The 20,668-nt window shown below is 43.1% G+C and overlaps 1 protein-coding gene across 2 annotated transcripts in view; it reads right to left on the reverse strand.

The window, feature by feature from the left end:
- med12 (mediator complex subunit 12) overlaps window positions 1-20,668 on the reverse strand; it is a 40,388-nt gene that overhangs the window by 939 nt on the left and 18,781 nt on the right. The window contains exons 22-41 of one of the 2 annotated variants that reach the window (XM_079508078.1): window positions 20,302-20,446; window positions 18,556-18,676; window positions 17,393-17,503; window positions 16,662-16,775; window positions 15,977-16,113; window positions 14,136-14,315; window positions 12,139-12,210; window positions 11,675-11,835; window positions 10,999-11,160; window positions 7,321-7,522; window positions 6,500-6,609; window positions 5,809-5,944; window positions 5,225-5,374; window positions 4,044-4,412; window positions 3,762-3,915; window positions 3,437-3,630; window positions 2,785-2,859; window positions 2,427-2,656; window positions 1,798-1,975; window positions 650-934 (exon numbers count right to left, since the gene is read on the reverse strand). In XM_079508078.1, the coding sequence (XP_079364204.1) occupies window positions 650-934; window positions 1,798-1,975; window positions 2,427-2,656; window positions 2,785-2,859; window positions 3,437-3,630; window positions 3,762-3,915; window positions 4,044-4,412; window positions 5,225-5,374; window positions 5,809-5,944; window positions 6,500-6,609; window positions 7,321-7,522; window positions 10,999-11,160; window positions 11,675-11,835; window positions 12,139-12,210; window positions 14,136-14,315; window positions 15,977-16,113; window positions 16,662-16,775; window positions 17,393-17,503; window positions 18,556-18,676; window positions 20,302-20,446 (3,286 nt within the window). Of the gene's footprint in view, window positions 1-649; window positions 935-1,797; window positions 1,976-2,426; window positions 2,657-2,784; window positions 2,860-3,427; window positions 3,631-3,761; window positions 3,916-4,043; window positions 4,413-5,224; window positions 5,375-5,808; window positions 5,945-6,499; window positions 6,610-7,320; window positions 7,523-10,998; window positions 11,161-11,674; window positions 11,836-12,138; window positions 12,211-14,135; window positions 14,316-15,976; window positions 16,114-16,661; window positions 16,776-17,392; window positions 17,504-18,555; window positions 18,677-20,301; window positions 20,447-20,668 lie in introns of both variants that reach the window. The other variant, XM_079508077.1, reaches the window with a different exon arrangement.

Below are 20,668 nucleotides of genomic sequence, written 5' to 3' on the forward strand. Positions count from 1 at the left end.
TAATCGGAAGTTTAATCTGCTCTCCTACTTCCGTTCAAGCTTCGTAGCCAAAGCTGGTTCCATGGTCTACTTTTGGTTTTGAGGGGCAGACAAACCCACTTGGCTTATGGCCATACAACAGTTTCTCTCTTTTTTCTCTCCACCATTGTTCATGTACTGTACATAAAGTTCTTCGCTTGAGCTGTGCTACATTAGAGCTGCAACAGTTAATTGAACTTATTGATTATAAAAAATAACATTATTTTCATTCTATTTCATGGAGAAGGTTACAGGAGTGCATACATTGTGTGATAAAACATTTAAGCTTATCATATCAACACAATCATTGCTTAGTTAAGATCATTGGCTTCTGGAGAAGCAACATGTTTAGTTGCTTGTGTACTGTATATACACACACAATACACAGGCATAAAATACATCCTATGTTGTTTGTACTAGTCCTTACCAGTTGGAATATATACACCAAATTATACAGTGTGGGTAGATTTAATAGATACATATTATTGATGTAGCGTATATATATTGAGGTGTACCGAGTCTGGTCTCAGAGGCACTTGCCCATCGGGCAAGTAGTACAGGTCATGTTGTACTTGCCCTCAGGTCATGGTCACTTAATTTCTAAAGTTCTTATCATCAGGATGGGACGTACCATGGGTTGCTGTGGAGGCAGTGGCTGCATGCCCAGGGCCTGGTTCTGAGCCTGGGCTGGAGGCTGGGCCGACGCTACCTGCTGCTGCTGCTGAACCTGTTGTTGCTGTGGGACCTGCTGCTGTTGCTGCTGCTGCTGCTGTTGCTGCTGCTGCTGCTGCTGCTGCTGCTGTTGCTGCTGCTGTTGCTGCTGCTGCTGCTGCTGCTGTTGTTGTTGTTGTTGTTGTTGTTGTTGTTGCTGCTGCTGCTGCTGCTGTTGTTGGACTTGCTGGGCCTGCTGTTGTTGCTGGAAAAACAAATGGAAAATAAATAAATTGTGAATATATATATATATATATATATATATATATATATATATATATATATATATATATATTCACATCATTGGTTCTCAAACTATGGTATGTGTACCACTGTGATACGTTTATTACCTAGTCAACACGCATACATCCGTGACCACAATGAGTCGAATTGAAAAAGTCCAAGTCTACGATTAAACCACTCTTAGCCAAAGCACAAGAAGCGTTGCATCGTGCCAGTATGCACATAGTGAAAGCCACACAATTGGCACACAACTCTGTGCACCGTTAGCCAAAGAGATGACACACAATGTGTGTCATCTACTGCCGTAGGTTTTAGAAGACCTTTTCGAAATTGGCCTCAGATCTAAATGGGTTAATACATCAAAGTAGGCAAGACTATTGATTTTACAGATGATTGATGTCCTTGTTTGTGTCAGAAGGCTTGTCTTCAGTTGCACGACTTATGTAAATTGTCAAGTCAACATTATGCTGGCCAACGTTCACAACCGTGTGAAGTGGGATGGGGTGCTCTTATCATTGTACATCATCATGTGTGTGTGTGTGTGTGTGTGTGTGTGTGTGTGTGTGTGTGTGTGTGTGTGTGTGTGTGTGTGTGTGTGTGTGTGTGTGTGTGTGTGGTGTTGCCTGAGAGTTGTGCGGAAGAGTTAAAGTGCCAGTTCCAGTGCTGCCATTTTGTAGCATGACTTTGTGGCCGACAACTATCAACAATAATTCATGGGGATAAACTGCCTCCTAGGTGAACTGTGCATAGTTGAATAGAAGAGGGTTAAGGGGTTAAATAATAAAATGATGAATGCATTGCTGGTAAAGAAGTGCTGTAGCCTACTCTGAGTGCTTGTTGTCTGAGGTACTGCTGCTGCTGCTGTTGCTGCTGCTGTTGTTGTGCTTGTTGCTGCTGTTCTGCCAGTAGCTGGTTGGGCCTCATGCCTGGGTGCACCCCCTGGCCCCCCATGTGACTCAGACCATGCATGATAGGGTTCTGCTGGATAGGCTGGTGGGCAAACCTGGCGATCCAGGAATAGAGGAAGGGGGGACAGGGTGGGGACGGACACAGAAGACAGCAATGGAATGAATTATATATCATTGCAGAAACCTCCTATATCCACATTAACCTTTGTGTACATGAATGCCCTACTTCATCATACTACAGTCAAGTAGCAGATCCACAAGCTTGAATCGTGGCGCAAAGATTTGCCTTGTGCAATTGTTGTTTACAAAGCCTAAAATGCAAACAGGTAAGGCAAAAGAATAATAATCATATGTTCAATGTCAAAAACACAATTAAATCATTAATCGCAACGTATAACAATTAATAGTAAACTTTTAATCGCGACAGACCGAATTGGGACACTATCAGGATTGGTTTTCAAAGCTTTGTTAGCGGCAACACTGCTCTTGCACATTACGAGCCAAACAAAATGCACGAGGAATGGGTTGCTTTGCAGTGCTGCTGACCTCTGTGTATTCTGCATGCTGTGTACGTATCCTGGAGCCTGCTGGTGGACATAGCCACTGGGCCTCTGCTGCATCTGCCTCAGAGGGTCCACCACGGCCGGGCTGGCTCCCGGATGGGATCCCTGGAAGTTCTGGTTCCCGTAGGACGAAGGGACTATACCGCCTCCTTGGGAGGGGTGCTGCTGCATGCCCATGTGGGAGGCATATGTGGTATAGCCCTGAGATATGTTCTGAAGGAATTGAGAGAGAGAGAGAGATGAGATACAAATGTAGAAGCAGATCATACATGGGAAAATGTATGGCACTTTGAAAGGTTGATTTGAATTCAAACAAGAACAACTTAAATTGGAGCGCTTGCCTGAGATGGCTGCATGGGAGTATATGGCTGGTTGGGTGTCATCTGTCTCATCTGCTGTCCCATCATGGGATGGTTCTGTAAAACAGAAACATCACAAGTCAGTATTACATTTTCGATTGATTCACTGCCCTCCCTAGGAATGGGAAAGACATTTTAAAATGAAGCACTGCCGTCCTTGCCTGCAAACACAGGGGTTCCCGAAACTGTCCATGCCAAGAACCAGACCCCAAACAGCCATAGACTCAGGCCCCCATTGCAAAATAAGTATAAGCTAAAATAACTATTCTATAAGCTCAAACTAGGTTGTGAGCTTGTAGAGCAGCTATTTTTGCTACTATGTTTTGAAAGATATTGACAATGACATGGATGTCAGTTTGAAAGTGGTTAAACCGACTCAATAAATTGTATGAATTTAACTTTTATTTAAATATTTTATATATGCATGTTATTGTCTCCTTCATTTCATTTTTGTCTCCTTTCTAATTGGCCCCCCAGGCTGCCCAGTAGTGGCCCTCAGTTTGGAAACCAGTGTGCTAAGAATCACAAGCCAGGATGTCACCTCAAAACAGGTGAGGTGCTCATGCAGATTTCAGACTAGCTAGCACTCCATATGGTCAAGTCTACTCTGTGCAGACTGACTCACCAGTCTGACCTGTAGCTGCTGGCGCAGTATCTGGCCCTGTGGTATGCTAGGCTGGGGCTTGTAGCCCATTTGGTACTGCTTGTCCAGTCCCATCATGCCAGGCATGCCAGGCATCATGGCTGGGTAGGTGGGCCGCGTGGGCATCATCTTGTTCATCTGTGGGTTCCGGTTGGGTCTGTAAGGAGTTTCTAACCCGGGACCTCCTGTTGAAGGAGAAGAGTGTAAATAAATGTTTTTATCAAATTTAAACAAAGGAGATGATACAATGTTGCGTCTTTATGACAATTGTGTGATATTGTTCGTGATGATATGTGTATATGCTATGAAAGCTGACCTGGAGGCAGTGGCTGGTTCTGTGCGTACATGCCGATTGGCTGTTGGCCGTAGGGCACCCTCCCGTATGCGTGGTTCTGCTGCCCCATCATCAGGTCGGGCGGCATTCCTGGTCCACCATAGCCCACTCCACTTGGCGTACGGTTCACGTAGTCCTAATTATAAACAGAGACACAGAGTCATTTAACGATTGATTCATTGTTCAAGGCAGGAGCTCGAGTCCTATTAAGAAGGCCACTCCTGGTCAATTACAAAGCATAACTTGTGGATACCATGAACTGACCTCGGTCTTGCTGGCAGACTGGGCTTTCTTCTTCTTGTTGGACTTCTTCTTGCTGGAGTCTGTGGGCCCCGCGGCCACGTTCTTCTCCGGCTTCACCGCCTCCACCATCTTCTTCTCGGGCTCCTGGGAGACAGGCGTCGGGGGCTCCTCCTCCTCCGGTGGGAGGGGCAGGGGCTCCAGGTAGTAGCTGCGAGGCTTGGGCTTCAGGTGGGTGTGGTACAGCAGGAAGCGTTGCTGCTCCTCGAACTTGGTGACTTTGCGGTCTACGCGCACCGTCCCGAACCAACCCCAGGAGAGAGGGGCAGAGTGCTTCAGACCCTCAAACACGTCCCAGGGAGAGATCTTCTGCTTGGTCGACACTTGGAGGCCCTGACAGGAGACAAAGTGTTTATTAACCGAGCCACAACGGTATTGTGAACTGGAGCATCCAGGTAGTGCAGGGGTAAAGTTCCTCCCGGCCACGGGGAAGCCTTCCACTGCTCCTTGGTGTCTCCGGCTCAGCTGGGCGCTTCGATTAACCCAATTAAAACCAGGAAATCTGTGTCGTTTTAGATTTGAGCTAAAAAGCATAACTTTATACATTTATACTCCAAAATAGCATATATAAACTCTTGTGCCGCACCACAAGCTTGTAGATCTGTTATTTTATAAAAATCGTAAGAATGTGTGCAAATCAAAGCAAAGATGTTTAACTCAAATCTTTGCTTCTGGGGGGTCCATGAAAGAAAATATTTTGAGATGGGGGTCGGCGGCCAAATACATATCATTTTGAGTGTCCTTGGCATGAAAAGGTTTGAGCACCTTGACATAGCTAGTGCTACATACGTTTTCAAAACTGTTAGAAAACATTTGTAGAATCGGCTTTTGGGTCTTAATGGGTTAAAATAAATGGTAAATGGTGCATTTATATAGCGCCTTTATCCAAGGCGCTTTACATAGATTGTGCATTACATTCACCCATTCACACACACATTCATACACTGATGGCAGTGGAAACCATGCAAGGTACCAACCAGCACATCAGGAGCAATTAGGGGTTCAGTGTCTTGCTCAAGGACACTTCGACACTAACTCTGGGGGAGCCCGGGTTCGAACTGGCGACCTTGCGGTTACCATCCGGAAACTCTACCCCTGAGCCACCGCCGCCCGTTAACACAATGTGTGTGTGTATAAGATCTCACCTCCTTCTCAAAGCCAGCTATCTTGTTGCCCTTGGTGTCTATGAGTGAGCCCTGGGGTTCGCAGGTGATGACGTCACGCGTCTGTTTGGGCAGTGGCAGTAGCTGTCGAACCTTCTCCAAGCTCTCCGACTGTCGGTCACCCAGCTCTTTCTGTGAAGCGCAAAATGAGTACCTGTTATACCCATCTATCTGTCTGTCCCTTTTGTGGCCACATATGGAGATATCTGTATCCGTCAGTCCTTGTCCCTCTTATGCCCATAAATGGAGATCCCTGATGTCATGTCAATATATGTCCATATATTGAAATGCAAATATATGGGCCCTAGTTTTCAATGTGTTTTATCATTCTTAGCCACTTAAAATAAAACGATATATGTTGTTGACCGGGATCACCCAGGGTTCCCCCTCCTTTCTCCCCACTTAGAGAATGCTATGGCATGCATGGTTAACAATTAAACTTGGGTGAAATATGAATGAAAATATAAACTGAATGTTAGAAGTGCACAGGAGTAGCTTCAAAGCTTACAATTAGGAGTTCCTACTGTAATATATAATATACAGACAAGACATTGTTGAGTTCTTACCCTAAGCTTCTTGACCAGGTTCATGTAGGCCTTTTTATTCTCCTCCATGCTGCCCTGAGAGATGCTGGACATGTCAGCAGCCAGTGTGCCATTAATCAACACACTCAGCATGTCCAGTACTGTGGTAAAGAGCTCACTGACAGACACACACACAACCAGAAAAGGGCAAATTAGCATTAAACAAAAGTCAAGGACCACCATGTCACGTGATGAACAGACAATCTAGAGCTTGACACTTAACACTTGAGTTGCAGGCATATTACTCTAGTCTACGGATCCAATCTGTTGAGAAAGGGTCAAAGACAATCCAACCAAATCAGAACGCTATTTCTGTAATCTAGAAACAAGACAGCCAAGCCAAGAACCTGAAGCGAACACATCCAATTGGCACCCAGTTATATGCTAGATGACTCCATCACAACCATTAGTACAGACCACAGATTAAAACAAACTCATTTTGGTATCAAATTGAACACATTCATGGGCCAAGTGAGAAATGACCACAATGTCAATTGGGCCAAGTGAGAAAATTAAGATTTTCTTGATGACATTTGTGGCGACTGTCAGCGAATGGTTACATTACAGATTTGGCTTTGAATGTACTCGTCTTCTATCCAACTGTATATTCACAGGGCAAAATAAAACCCAGACAAAATCAATTTCTCTTGTTTTAAGAACAAATGACACGTACTTATTGGACTGCATGTCCACTGTGCCGCTACTGATGATGTCAAGGAGCAGAACGGCCCATTCAGTGGTCTGCTGGGTGCTGCGCTGCACAGTGTCAAACATCCCACCCACCTGGATAACACACAATATATATTATGTGAGAAGAGAACAACATGCAATGTAACACAGGCCTCCCACCATGAAGAGGGAGAACGACATGCAATGTAACACAGGCCTCCCACCATGAAGAGGGAGAACGACATGCAATGTAACACAGGCCTCCCACCATGAAGAGGGAGAACGACATGCAATGTAACACAGGCCTACGACCAGAGAATAACAGAGGGATGGTGCTGCCCTCTTGTGGTCGACACATTATCCAGTCATCCAACTGGATGCTCCTTACCAGTGTTGCCAGATTTTGTGAGAGAAATAATAACTGGGTATATGAAAACAAGCCCAAAAGAAGCGACTACAGGCCACATGAGCACTTTAAACCTATATGTTTATAGTCTATATACCGCATGCATTGGCTATTTAAAAATAGCCGATCTACAGCTAAGCTTGTAGATCTCCAATTTTCATAAATATCATGTAAAATGGGAGAAAAGTCCCTCACCCCTGGCACAAAATACTTTTAGATGGGGCCATGGACAAATACATGAGGGTCCTTGATATGAAAACGTTTGAGAATCACTGGTTTAAACAACATTTAGGACCCAGATAGGCCTACAGTATATAAGCTAGAGGTGCTATTATTAGATTCATCGCGATGCCGTTATGGACGATAATTAATTCAAGAACAAGCCCCAAAGTCGCTTATAATAAGCAGACTGTCGTTACCAGATTGAGTCTCAGCTTGAGAGCCTCGTGCATCATCTGCTTGGCCTTGCAGTCGTCCTGGTACTGGTCCTCGCGCCAGTTGGTGACAATCTGCTGCACTTGGCTGTAGAGCGAAGTGAGGAGGCCCTCCCTCTGCTCGTCCTGGCCCTTCAGACACGTCAGCACCAGGGACAGGAACGGCTGCTGGCTCAGCAGAGACATACTGAGGGGACGGGGAGAGAGCACATGATGAGCACACACACAGAAGTGAACTGAAGGATGAATGAATGGTCACAGCATATGCTTAGTAAATTGAGGGGCTCTCTTATTATACATCATCATACATCATCTCATGAACAACTGAATGTATGTGATTGGTTAGCCGATTTGCTCGTCTACATATGACGTAAAGTTTCCTTTCATTGTCAATGGCATTTTTAACGTCATATTTCAGGCACATATGAGAACTTCTCTTTTCATTGTCAATGGCAAATGTGAGACGTGACGGGACGAAAAGCTGTATATAGGAGGGGCTAGCACCCATCAAAAAATAATAATAATCACACCCGTGTGAAGTGAGGGGTGCTCTTATCATACATAATCATACATCATCTCATTCGGGCCAATCACAATTTGCGTACCCACCTTCTTCTTAACACTCAAAGCTCATTCATTCATTGTCAATGGCATTCAATGTTTGTGTTTACACAAACCCTCAACGCTCGACAAAAACTAGGATGATCACTGTGCATCACCCTGCATCAGCGAGGAGGAATAATCCAGTGCAACGATTAACAAGATCTGGACAGGGTTCATATCCTGGGATTTAACCTGTATGAAGTCAAAATATATGATTGGGAGCATTTGTGTGACTGAAAATAATCTAACTTTATTAAATTCACTAGTTAGTTCACTCACTATGTGCCTAGTTAGCTGGCATTTAATCTCTCAAAACAGAGTTTTTCTATAGTCCATGGGCCCAGAATACTAATGTTGTTTAAACCAGTGATCCTCACACGGTGACATTACCATGTCAAGGACCCCCAGATGAATGCATTTGCCCAACTAAGGATCCTAATCCAAAAGTATTGTGGGCCAGTGACCCCCATGACAGTTTTGTGTTTTTAAATGTTTCAATAAAATGTTTCAAAAATATTCCACAATTGTCACTTTTGTCCAACATTCCTTTTGAAAATAGCAGATCTACCAGCAGATCTACCAGCTCACAATGCATCACATTGCGACGTGTTGTGAGCTTGTAAATGGGCACCAGTGCCACATTGGCACAAAGGAGGGTGAGAACTTGTCGGTTTAAACATCTATAGTCAAATAACATTCTACACAGCACATTCTATACATTCATTAAAACTATGAACTCTGACTGCATGCATGGGGATAAGGGCTCGAAATTGCGACCGTTTTGGTCGCAAATGCGCCTGAATTTTAATCTGTGCGATCTAAAAATATAATTGGGAGCACCAGTGCCACTGCAAATCATTGCTGTAGAGCGACCAAAACGATCGCGACCAAAGCGGTCACCTCAGCTGTGAGAAACAAAAGAGTTCAATAGGGAATGCAAGGCTGACGTCACGGTAAGCTGTCACATCTACCGGTGCCATTTTGATTGTGATGGCCTACATATTAGATCTGCATCAAGTGTAAAAAGTTGGTGGTTGAGTGCACAGTGCTAGAGTTCTTTCAGTTCGCCAAAATGTTTTCAAATAAGACACTTTCAAATATTTTTGAAGCTTGCTCGTAACATTGTTGGCTTAATACTTTTGATGCACTGTTGTTCTGATATATATATATATATATATATATATATGCCTATCCGTTGGCCAGGTATAGTAGTGACTCATCACAATGGCACACCCCCCAAGTTTGCATACCAAAGGTGTGAGGTTTGCATGCCCTATTGAATGGAATGTCTGACGCGTCTCTCCACACACACACACACACACACTCTATCTTTTTCCTACATGTTTTTTAGACATGTTATGAAAATAACTTGTCAGAAACTGGTCCCTGCATGCATGCATCTGGAAGCAGCAAGTGAAAACAAGACAGAGATGAAATTCCATGCTGGCCATGGCTACCCATTTAAAAACTAACTATATATATATATATATATATATATATATATATATATATATATATATATATATATATATATATATATATATATATATATATGCCTATCCGTTGGCCAGGTATAGTAGTGACTCATCACAATGGCGCACGCCCCAAGTTTGCATACCAAAGGTGTGAGGTTTGCATGCCCTATTGAATGTAATGTCTGACGCGTCTCTCCACACACACACACACACACACACACACACACACTAACTTTTTTCTACACATGTTAGACATGCAAATTAATGTTGTTATGAAACTGGTCCCTGCATGCATGCATCTGGAAGCAGCAAGTGAAAACAAGACAGAGATGAAATGCTGGCCATGGCTACCCATTTAAAAACGAACTAACTATATATATATATATATATATATATATATATATATATATATATATATATATATATATATATATATATAGTTAGTTAGTCCATCTAATATATTCCCCACTGTGTGGAATAAATCAATGCAATAAAGCTACTGAATTACTTCATACTGTAGTACCACTGCTAAGTGGTAATCATGTGCTTTTTTCATCGCATCGCTTTTTTCATCGCATCGCTTTTTTCATCGCATCGCTTTTTCCATCGCTTTTTTCATCGCATCGCTTTTTCCATCGCTTTTTTCATCGCATCGCTTTTTTCATCGCATCGCTTTTTCCATCGCTTTTTCCATTGCTTTTTTCATCGCATCGCTTTTTCCATCGCTTTTTCCATTGCTTTTTTCATCGCATCGCTTTTCCCATCGCTTTTTTCATCGCATCGCTTTTTTCCATCGCATCGCTTTTTCCATTGCTTTTTTCATCGCATCGCTTTTTTCATCGCATCGCTTTTTTCATCGCATCGCTTTTTTCATTTCTATCGCTTTTTCATCGCTTTTTTCATCACATCGCTTTTATCCATCGCTTTTTTTAAGCATCAGTTATTGTTCACTGTTCACCATTTATTGTTTATTACTTCAATAATAAAGCAGGCCTGCATAAAACAAAGGGTTTTGTAGCCATTTACAAATCCAGAAATTATAGCAGACAGTATTTAGAATTTAATTATTCTATTTTCAAATGGTTTATTGGCACTTCAGCATCTCTCATACCAACTGGCTTGTAGGCCAGTGGTTCCCAAAGTGGGTCTCAAAGGGGTCCTTGAGCTAAATGCTGGTTAGGAACCAAATGGACCCTTATGGGTCTGTAACTCTGAGAGTGTACATACTATGGGTATACCAATTTCCCTGTACATTTGTACACTCAGAGTTAAATTAACTTTGATTTTGCAATATACATTGGGGTCCCAGAGATAGATTGGCTGGAATCCCTGATTGGCTGGAAGGAGGAGACGCCCTAAACACACCCATGACTAATTCAAGGCCGTTTTGCGCATGCCACGGGTGTCGGAGAGCGCATCTTACCGTGCTCATAATTGCAAAATGACATTGGCCACGCCTCCATCTCTTAAAATCTGTCATATTATATGTCATATCATATGACGTTCAAAATGGGGCTCCAAGTGTATTATGGAAAATACAAACATGATATGATAAAACAAGGATCGGGTGGAAGATGCAACGCACCTCTTCTGTTTCTGCCGGTCCCTCTCCTTGCGTGTGGACGAACCCAGGTGTTGTCCCTTCTCCAGCTCCTCCCCGGCTGCCTTCAGCACATGGCCTTGCACCGAGGTGGGCAGTTTGGCTATCAGTGGAGCCACCAGCCACACACCAGAGCGCTCTGACGAACTGCACCACAAATGAAAAGTCTTACTAACGGTACAGTAGAAGCAAACCCAAGCAGACAGGATTTAAGTTCAGTTAGCCACTTTTAAGTTGACCCTATATAGTTAGTTGACCGGGTTCCATGGGGTCTATACTTGGTGGTTCCCTCCTTTTTTCCCCCCCTCTACACCAAATCTCTTTGCTGGAAAAAATACATCCAGAAGTAAATCTTGAAAATCTGTCTGCGAACATTTGCACCAAGAGGCTATATGGTTTAAGGAGTAGTTCGCCCAAAAAAGAACTTACACACTCCAAGAAGCCTTGAATTCATGGAGATTTGTTTGTTTTTGTGGCATTCCTGAACCAGTAATAATTTAAATTTTGCGGCATACTCAGTATGCCGCAAACAAAAACAAAAAAAGAATCTCCATGAATTCATGGGCTTCATGGGATGTGAAATGGATGGAAAATAAATCAAATTAAGATCCATAGTGACTTGAGACAGGTATAGAATGACACACATAAGAAAGAAACAGACCTCAAGATAGGCTTCATCTTGGTGCCGTTGTTATTGTTGGATGCGGAGCCGGCTGTGCCCGTGGCTCCGTTCCCTGAGGGGTTGCTGGAGTTCATCTCAGCTGATTTCTGGAACACCTCGATGGTGGCCTTGGCTATGTTCTCTAGAAGAGAGTACAGCTCCTGTCCAAGGAAATACGCACACACAAACAATGACCATATTACAATCACACAGTATTCCATTCATGTCTTTGCACTCCTTGTAGGTTTGTATTTGTAAATGCTGCCCTTTCGGCCAGATATTGTTCGAAAAAGAGATCCTTGGACTCAAGTGACACCAATCAAACAACATATTTTACCAAATATCTACAGTGTATACATACAGTGTATTGCAGTTCAAAAAGACAACACTGTTATATATACAGCCTTAAATTCATACACAAAATAAATGATGGTTAGATACATGACAAGTAGGTTGGGACTTACATTGGTAGTGCTCTGCTTGATCATCAGCTGCAGCTCCAGGGACGACTGTCTCATCGTCCATTGGTCCATGTTCTACATCAAGGAAACAGAGGATTAACGTTAGACTCACAATCTCTCATGCTGCGTTCAGTTTCTTTTTGATTTATAGAAGCCGTAAAATAAGCAACGGTTTTGTAGCGCCATCATCACGCAACAGTCTGTACACAGCAGCTATCAACAACACTGCTGTGTCCCCACCAGGAGAGGGCAGCAGTACTTCACAAGATCATACAATCGACAAAGACATTTCAATAACCGTGACAGAATGCATGTGTGAGTTGTCGCTTAATGAGAGTGTGATGAGAGGCTCACTGGGTTGCCTGGTGACTCAGCGAGTTAGTTAACAGAACATATGCTCCTAGTGAGCTCTCCATCTCTCTCTCTACAGTCTCCCGTCTGAAAAATAATAATCCTTTAAAAAAAACAAGAGAGAGATCATGATGGGAAATGGTCAAAGCATGACAATCTTTACTGAACTTTACAGGTCCTTGTCTTAATCCTTTTCAACCTGGTAGCCCTATTTTGGGCATGTCATTATAGGGCGAAACTTTAAAAAAGGACAAAGAAAAGACCCAGTGCTCAAGCCTAAACAGACCATTTCCTAGCATAGTAGCATTAACATCAAAGAAAGGATTCAAGGATCCAATTAAACATCATTTTGACTACAGCAAACCATGTTTCATTTTTGAGGGGCGCTACAGTAGCTATGCCCAGCTTTGGGTGTTTGTGTAAACACAAACATTGAAGACAAAAATGTGTCAACAAAACATTGAAGACAAAAGTGAGGACACAAATTGCGATTGGCCGGTGTGATTGGGTGGGAGATGCGCCATTGGTTGAGAATGAGATGATGTATGATTATAAGAGCGCCCCTCACTTCACACAGGTGTGATTTTTGAGGGCCCCTCCTATATACAGCTTGTGATGTGTGTGCACAAACTTTGCCCTACAAACATAAAAATTCCCATTGACAATGAATGGACAATTTTACTGACAGATAATATAAAGCAAATAATAGACTGTCTATTTTACGTCATGATGATGTACGATAAGAGCACCCCTCACGTCACACGGTGGGGTGTGATTTCTTATTCTATATACTGTACATAGTTTCCCTTATTTTCTAACCATGTATGTAATGATTTACTTTTTTGCATAGAAGTGTATATCTGTATGTCTTTAATGGAGGACCCTGATGTAAACAACTCTTAGTGCTTTTTCTGGGTCAGCATATCCTCTTAGCAGATTTTGTATTGACCTGTACTTTCGTTGAACTGTACCCATTCTACAAACTGTTAATACAATTTTCAATCAATCACAAATGGTCTCCTAAGTGGCCGTGGTTTGCTTCTCCCCCGACAGATGTTTGAGGGGCACTAGCCCCTCCTATGTCCAGCTTAGGAGTGTGTGCGCACAAACTTTGTCCAACAAACATTAAAATGCCATTGACTGGACAATTTTGAGTGTTTGTGTAAACACAAATATTGCTTAACACAAACATTGATGACAAAGGTGAGGACGCAAATTGTAATTGGCTGGAATGAGATGATGTATGATGAGGTACGATGATAAGAGCGCCCCTCACTTATATTTTTGAGTGGTGTAAACCACTCCTACAACTGGCTTTGTTAGTTTGTATGTCTGTCTGTTCGTACCAAAAAATGAGCATGGTTGCTATGGTCACCCAGTTCACACGGGTGTGATTTCATTACGTCAGACATTATGTCAGACCACAGCTGATCAGTCTATATAAGACCTTACACCACTCAGTTCACACGGGTGTGATCTTTTTTTAAAGTAGACAGTGAGCGGCAGTCCTTTATTTTATACTGGTCCGTTCATGGTCTTCTCCAACACATCTGTCGACCAAGTCTTCCAAGTCTGCTTATTATTATTATTATAATAAGGGACTCCCCTCCCCCCCCCCCCCCCCCAGAAGTGACTCTTCCTTCCCACACCTGTAAGATGCGTTTGATGCGTTGCCTCTGAGGGTTGTCCCCGTCGTCGCTGTCCAGCTGGCGGTGCGGGTAGCAGATGAGCTGCAGCAGTCGCTGGGCCTGGATGTTGTTCAGAACGGGGTCCTGCAGGGCACTGCTGTCCTCGGCCAGGGACTTCAGACAGCGCTCACCCACCCACTCCTGGAGGACAGAGAGAGAGAGAGAGAGAGAGAGAGAGGCGTTGAAAGAATAAGTGTTGAAAGGAGCCTCCAACCTATCCACTTAATTAACACAATATGTAAAATGATGTTTTTAGTACCATACAGTAGTTCCTGCTGTTCCAACGAGGCTGTAATCGTTGCTTTAATATGAAACACACGAGATGATCTACAAGCTCATTGGGAGCTTGTAGATTGGCTATTTTCGCTGCCCAACATGCTTCCATAGACGACATACTGGCTTCTATGGAATCCAAATGACTGAAATCAGTCATGGCAACTGAGAACTTTAATCCATGTAGAAAAGTGGGGAGGTGAGCAAGTAGTCAGTGAGTAAAATTTCAGATTTGTTCCTGGCTCTAGGAACTGAGTTAAGGAATCTTATTTAATTTCATGCATCGCGGCTCCCAAGTTAAGCCTGAGCCAAAGTATAATGAAAACTCGTGACTCATGCCAAACAAGCCAACCACAGTTGAGTTGTGATAAAAACAACACAGGCCAGGGGTGACTTGTGCCTCGCACTACAAATAGAACCTTGCATGCCTGCAGCGTGATATCCGTCAGGACAAGAAACTCACTGTAATACAGATCATGATTTTGCCACATCAGACCTCTAGGACATTTGCATATCTCTGGTGTTGGTACTAATCTGTACGTCACATCGTCAGTGATATCTGCCTTTATAAAATAATTGTATTGCTTGTCAAAACAACTTACAACAATTCCTTATTACATCCTCCAGTAAATCCACAACAATTCCTTATTACATCCTCCAGTAAATCCAAAACGCCTGATAGCTAAAGCAGGCAAACTTAAGAAAACCTGCCGATTCACGAGAATGCTAGAGACTTAGTTGCATCCCAAAAACAAATCCCACTAGGTTGATCTACAACCACGTGGAACGCAATATCCAACACTATGATGAAGCAAAAGTATATACGTGTATTGGTTAGCATTGATGCGCTTGTTTTCCTAAAAAGCTGTGAGCTGAGAAACGGGGCCTAGACTGCTATCTGCTTAGATAAGTCTGGTATTCAAGGAGTATCCTGGCTATAGGGTCACTGCTGCAGGAGTAAGAGACAGCTTTTGTTTTGAGACTATGAGAAACTAGTTAATTATTTATTACAAGTGGATGTTGTGTGAATGTTACAGCGCTGTAAATAAATATTTCCATTATCATTTAATATTGCGTCCGAGTCAAGGTATTATCCGATCTTTTGAGAGTTTCAATTTCACTAGAATATTAGATTGGACTCCATAAATTATTAGCAAGGATTTCCACATCAGGTACTATCTAGAGACTTGAATCCCAATTTCCCAATGTATCCAGGTAGATCGGTCTGTAAAGCTCTCGCCTTCAGACCACAAGGTCATGCATTCGATAACTCAGCATAGGAGTAGCACGGCTTGGGATGATGTGGCAAGTCGTGCGGTTAAGTACTGTGAGCTGATGGTAGGTGTGGCGCTACACCTCGGCAATCCATCTCCCAGAAGTGGAGGACATCGTAACAGGGATAGACTCCCACGTTCTTGGCTGATACCGACAAAAGCCTGCCTGACCTACATCCATCCCAATAATAAATCCCACTAGGTAGGGGGGGGTGTGTGTGTGTGTGTGTGTGTGTGTGTGTGTATCCTCCTCACCTGCTGGCAGATGCTCTTCAGAACATACTTTGCGTACACATCCAGGCTAGCAGTCTCTATGGAGACGGTGCGTCCTCCGGATATGTCATCGAGGCAAGCGGGATGAGACAGCCCTGATCCCCTCAGCTCTGCATCACCTACGACAATATAGAGAACACATGGAACGTCCTGTTCTGTATACCATGTGATGGAACAATATGCAGTGGTGGTAATACAGTACTTAAAGACACCGAAAACAGGAAGTGCCCTAACCCAGTATGAGTGGGACTATATAATATTAAACAGTACTATGTATTCATTTGTTTGTCAAGACCACAGAAATGATGTTATAAACTACCAGCCAACTTAGAATTGTCGTTGAACACTGGAACATAGGAATACAAATGCCATTCCTGTTTAAACTAAAAAGTAAAAAAACAAAACAATGCAAGCTCACAACACGTCGCGATCGTGATGCGTTGTGAGCTTGTAGATCTGCTATTTCCACTATTTTTGTTTTATATATGATATTTTTCTACATGGGAACGATTATGCAAAATAATTTGTGATTTTCTCAAGTAATTGACACTATATTATGTAATAATTGTGACAGGCCTGATTCTGATTCCCACTTTTACCCAAGTAAACAAAGTAGTTCTTCCAGCGACATGCTCAATAATACAACAGTAGAAAAGAAGAGCCGTACCCAACATGAAGACAGCCTTGAGGACTGCAAACACTGCTCCCACAACGATGCTGTTCTGGGAGGCAGCCAGCAGGTGGCGATCACACGACGACCGGATGCCGACTGGAGATTTCTCTGCAACCGAAATCAGCCATAAATCAGCACAGCAGTGTGAAGGGGCAAAATTACATGACACAGTTTTCTTCCAGGTGGCTACACAAACAAGTGGACATGTGGCGTATATCGTCGTTGCTGGCCAGGAAACCTTATACAACGTCCAATCCCCGTTACTTTTAAGGACATGGAAAAGAAAATATGTTCTGTGTTCCAAAGGCTCCAATGTAGTTGGTATTTAGCCACAAACTCGTTACTACTTTTCATTGGTTAAATGTTTAGAAAACAAACAGACTTAACCACTTCCACTTACGGTAATTTATTTTTTATAACAGATCTAGAACCTCACTGTGAGCTTGTAGATCAGCTATTTAAAGTATTAACCCATCAAAACTGGGAATCCGTGTCATTTTAGATTTTAGCGTTGGTTATTCATAAATAGCAGATTTACAAGCTGGCAGCGCGGCACGGTAAATCTGCTATTCTTTTTTTTTTTTACATTTTTTGAAAAATCGTGAAGGTGCGAGAATCGTCCTCGAGTCATTAAACGTTGAAATATTGAGATACAAGGTTTCTTCCCGACCGACAGCGATGGTTATGTGTGCAAATGTGCACAACAACAGGTTGTGTTTTGCTACCTGACTTGGCACCGTCTTGGGGGACTGGGTTGCGCTGGGGCGTCTTGAAAAGGTGCAGCAAGATCCTGCAGGTGAGCCTGGCTCCTGGCTCAGAGTCCTGTTCACTGCAGGCTGCATGGGGTGACATAGCACATAAACAAACAGACATTAGAGTTGTGAGTGTTGTCAGTGCACATGGCCCAAATTCACTCCTCCTTTCTCAAGCAGGCAAGGCAAATCGAATAGCTAAATTTAGACCAAAACCAAGTGGCATTTTTCACAGAACCAATATGAAAGCGGGAGGCATAACAAAAGCATCTGCCATATAACAGCACTTGTGACATTTGGTATGCGGTAATGGCGCAATAAAATCGGGCAGACCTCAACCAAACAGCGTGGCTGAATCGGGGCTTTGTCTCCAAGCTGGGAAACGCTACAGTAATGGTGGGTTGGGAGAGAGGAGGGGGGGGAAAGGCAGGTTTGTGGCCAGCACACACAAAGTACACATAGTCACCGTGGACCCACATCAAACAGGGTTGTGTTTACTCTCTTCTCATATGAAGGTAATGCATTACATAGCCGGGTATTCCTTCAAAGGGCTAGCAGACAGGCTGCGGCAGACTGTTAACTCATTTATAACATGCTGGTGACTGGGAAAGTATAAATATAGATGTTGTGAAGTTAACCGACTAAGTCAAAACTGTAATGCGGGTGTTACTGTGGACTGTTTAGCTACTAAAGCACACGGCAAATAGCAACAATAGCTGATGAAGCTCGCAATGCGCCACGACGAGTAGCTAGAAACACATTCCTTTAGAATGCATCACTAGAAACAGGTGGTCAGCCAAATAATTGTTTTGTTTTCCATACATTAGTGCTCTCCTCCCTTGTGGCTTGTCTTTCAAGTGTTTTATAGAGACACATGAAAGTGTCAATACTTTCAGCATGGAATTGTACCACCAGTCAGTAGTACAGTACTTTAACCACGAGTGCCAAGTACAGCGGTAGCGCTGCAACAACAACACAGCCCCCGTTTGCCAAGGGCTTTCTGAAGCGTCTGCTCCTGTAGCGACACCTCGCTGTGATCGTCCCTCAAGACGGGAGCAGCAGCACAAAGCTTTCTCATTATTACTCAACTTGTTTTGTTGACTCATAATGGAGACCCGAGAGACCCTGCGACTTACCGGCATTCAGCAGGGAGGGGATAGCTACACACCGAACCAAGTCCTCCAAGAGCAGGCACTGTCTAGCGATGAGGATGGCGACGAAGGTTGCCAGCGAGTCATGGAAGGACAGATCACTCACCTTCAGAACGGCAGGGAGACAACAGATCAGCTTTACAAAATGCCTTGTATGAATGAATGAATGAATTTTTATTTTTGTGTCTTGTCGTTAAGACCCATCCCTTACGGGATTATAAGACACCAACAACATAAATAAACAATATCACGTTTACTTCCTACTTGTATGTAGTACCTTGGTGCATAACCCACAGTGTTTATGTTGTCCACAAATTAACTAGGGGTGCAACGGTTCAGTTAGCCCACGGTTCGGTTCGTACCTCGGTATGGGGTCCACGGTTTCGGTTCAGTTTCGGTACAGTTAAAAAAAATATATATATATATATGTATATATATTTTATTTTTATTTTTATTTTTATTAGCAATAAATGAAAAATTGTTTTTTTCCCTATCCAAACACATTCCAGTATTTTCTGCCTTTTCATTATTTTCAAGGGAAAAAAACCTTTTATCACTATTTAATGTGCCCCATCATTATTATACTTAAGGGAAAAAATGCACCTATGCACTCACACGTGCAGGGAAGACAGGAGAGAAGAGTGATTTAGGGGAGGGATTCAGGGGGAGACGGAGTGTGTGTGTCCGTGTACTAAAGTTTAGTAAAGATCTCTGCATGAGGATTTAAGGATATTGTGCTTATATTATTACAAGAAGGGTTCCTATCTACAGTCATGGATTATTTTGTTGGGACTTTTCTGACCGAAATTTCTTTTAAGCTCCTGTTACGAGTGGAGAGAGCACAACAACGTTAGGTAGGCTGATCAATATGCGAACGGGACATGTTTCAAGCTAGCCATGGTGCACAACACAACACATGACGCTCGTTATGACAGTCATGTTTCAGGGCTACTTGCACAACTTGCACTCAAGTCAACAGCGAGTGAGTGCAGAAGCAGATCTGAACAAACTTACAAAGACGGTGCTTAGAAGCCTGGGTTGGGCTGGGTTCTCATCATGCGTCTCTCTCTAGTGTGTGCGCTGTGCTGTGCTGTGTGTGGGGGGGGGGGGGGGGGGAGCCGACAGAGTGCTACACAGCCTACACTGTCGCTTCTGTGACAGAAGGAGTGCTAGACTTCTAAGTAGGGCGGTGTGTGACCGATAGTGCTAGACTTCTAAGTAGGGCGGTGTGTGACCGATAGAGTGCTAGACTTCTAAGTAGGGTGGTGTGTGACCGATAGAGTGCTAGACTTCTAGTTTCAAACCGAAAGACTGCGGTACATTAGGGCGTATTGAACCGTGTAGGCTGTACCGAACGGTTCGGTTTTAAACCGTAAACCGTTGCACCCCTAAAATTAACAAACATCGGAAGAACTCAAATAGAGACGGACGGCTAAGCTAGTGAGCTGCGAACACGGCAAAGACTTAATTTAAAAAAAAAGGGATTTAGTTTATCCAAAATTGTATTATACGATGGTAGATATGCTCTATAAACATTAAATTCAACCAATAGTAAGGAGTGTCCCAGCCACTCAAAACGGAAGTCCCAGCCACTCAAAACGGAAAATGTAAAAAAAACAAAACATAATAATAATACCCCCAAGTACAAGTCCTCCATAATAATTATACACACAACGTGAGCCAGGTATAAGGTGTAAGGTTTTCTTTTGTATTTCTCTAGGGCACACTTACATCTACATTACACAGCAAGTCGTTGAAGCCACAGTTTCCGTTGTTGGAGGAACAGCAGAGGGCTTTGAGGATTCCCAGCCACTCGGCACTGAGAGAGCGACAGTAAGCCGTCAGCTCTGCACACAGGATCCCAATGTCGTTCACTCTGGAGACACAAAGTCAAATTAGTCTGTGGTGTTGTATGACATGAAACTAAAGGGACCATTTTGTTTGGATTCGAGTTTCATTGGCATGGCCCTGAAGACTTAGTGAGAGTAAAATCACACTTGCAAAGTGTTAACGATAAACTAACTGGACAAAAAATAAATAAGGAAAATGCTATTAACTTATCATTATTTTACATTTTTGTAAAATAATGTGAAATACA

This window comes from Electrona antarctica, assembly GCF_951216825.1.
Source record: "Electrona antarctica genome assembly, chromosome: 1".
NCBI lineage: Eukaryota > Metazoa > Chordata > Actinopteri > Myctophiformes > Myctophidae > Electrona > Electrona antarctica.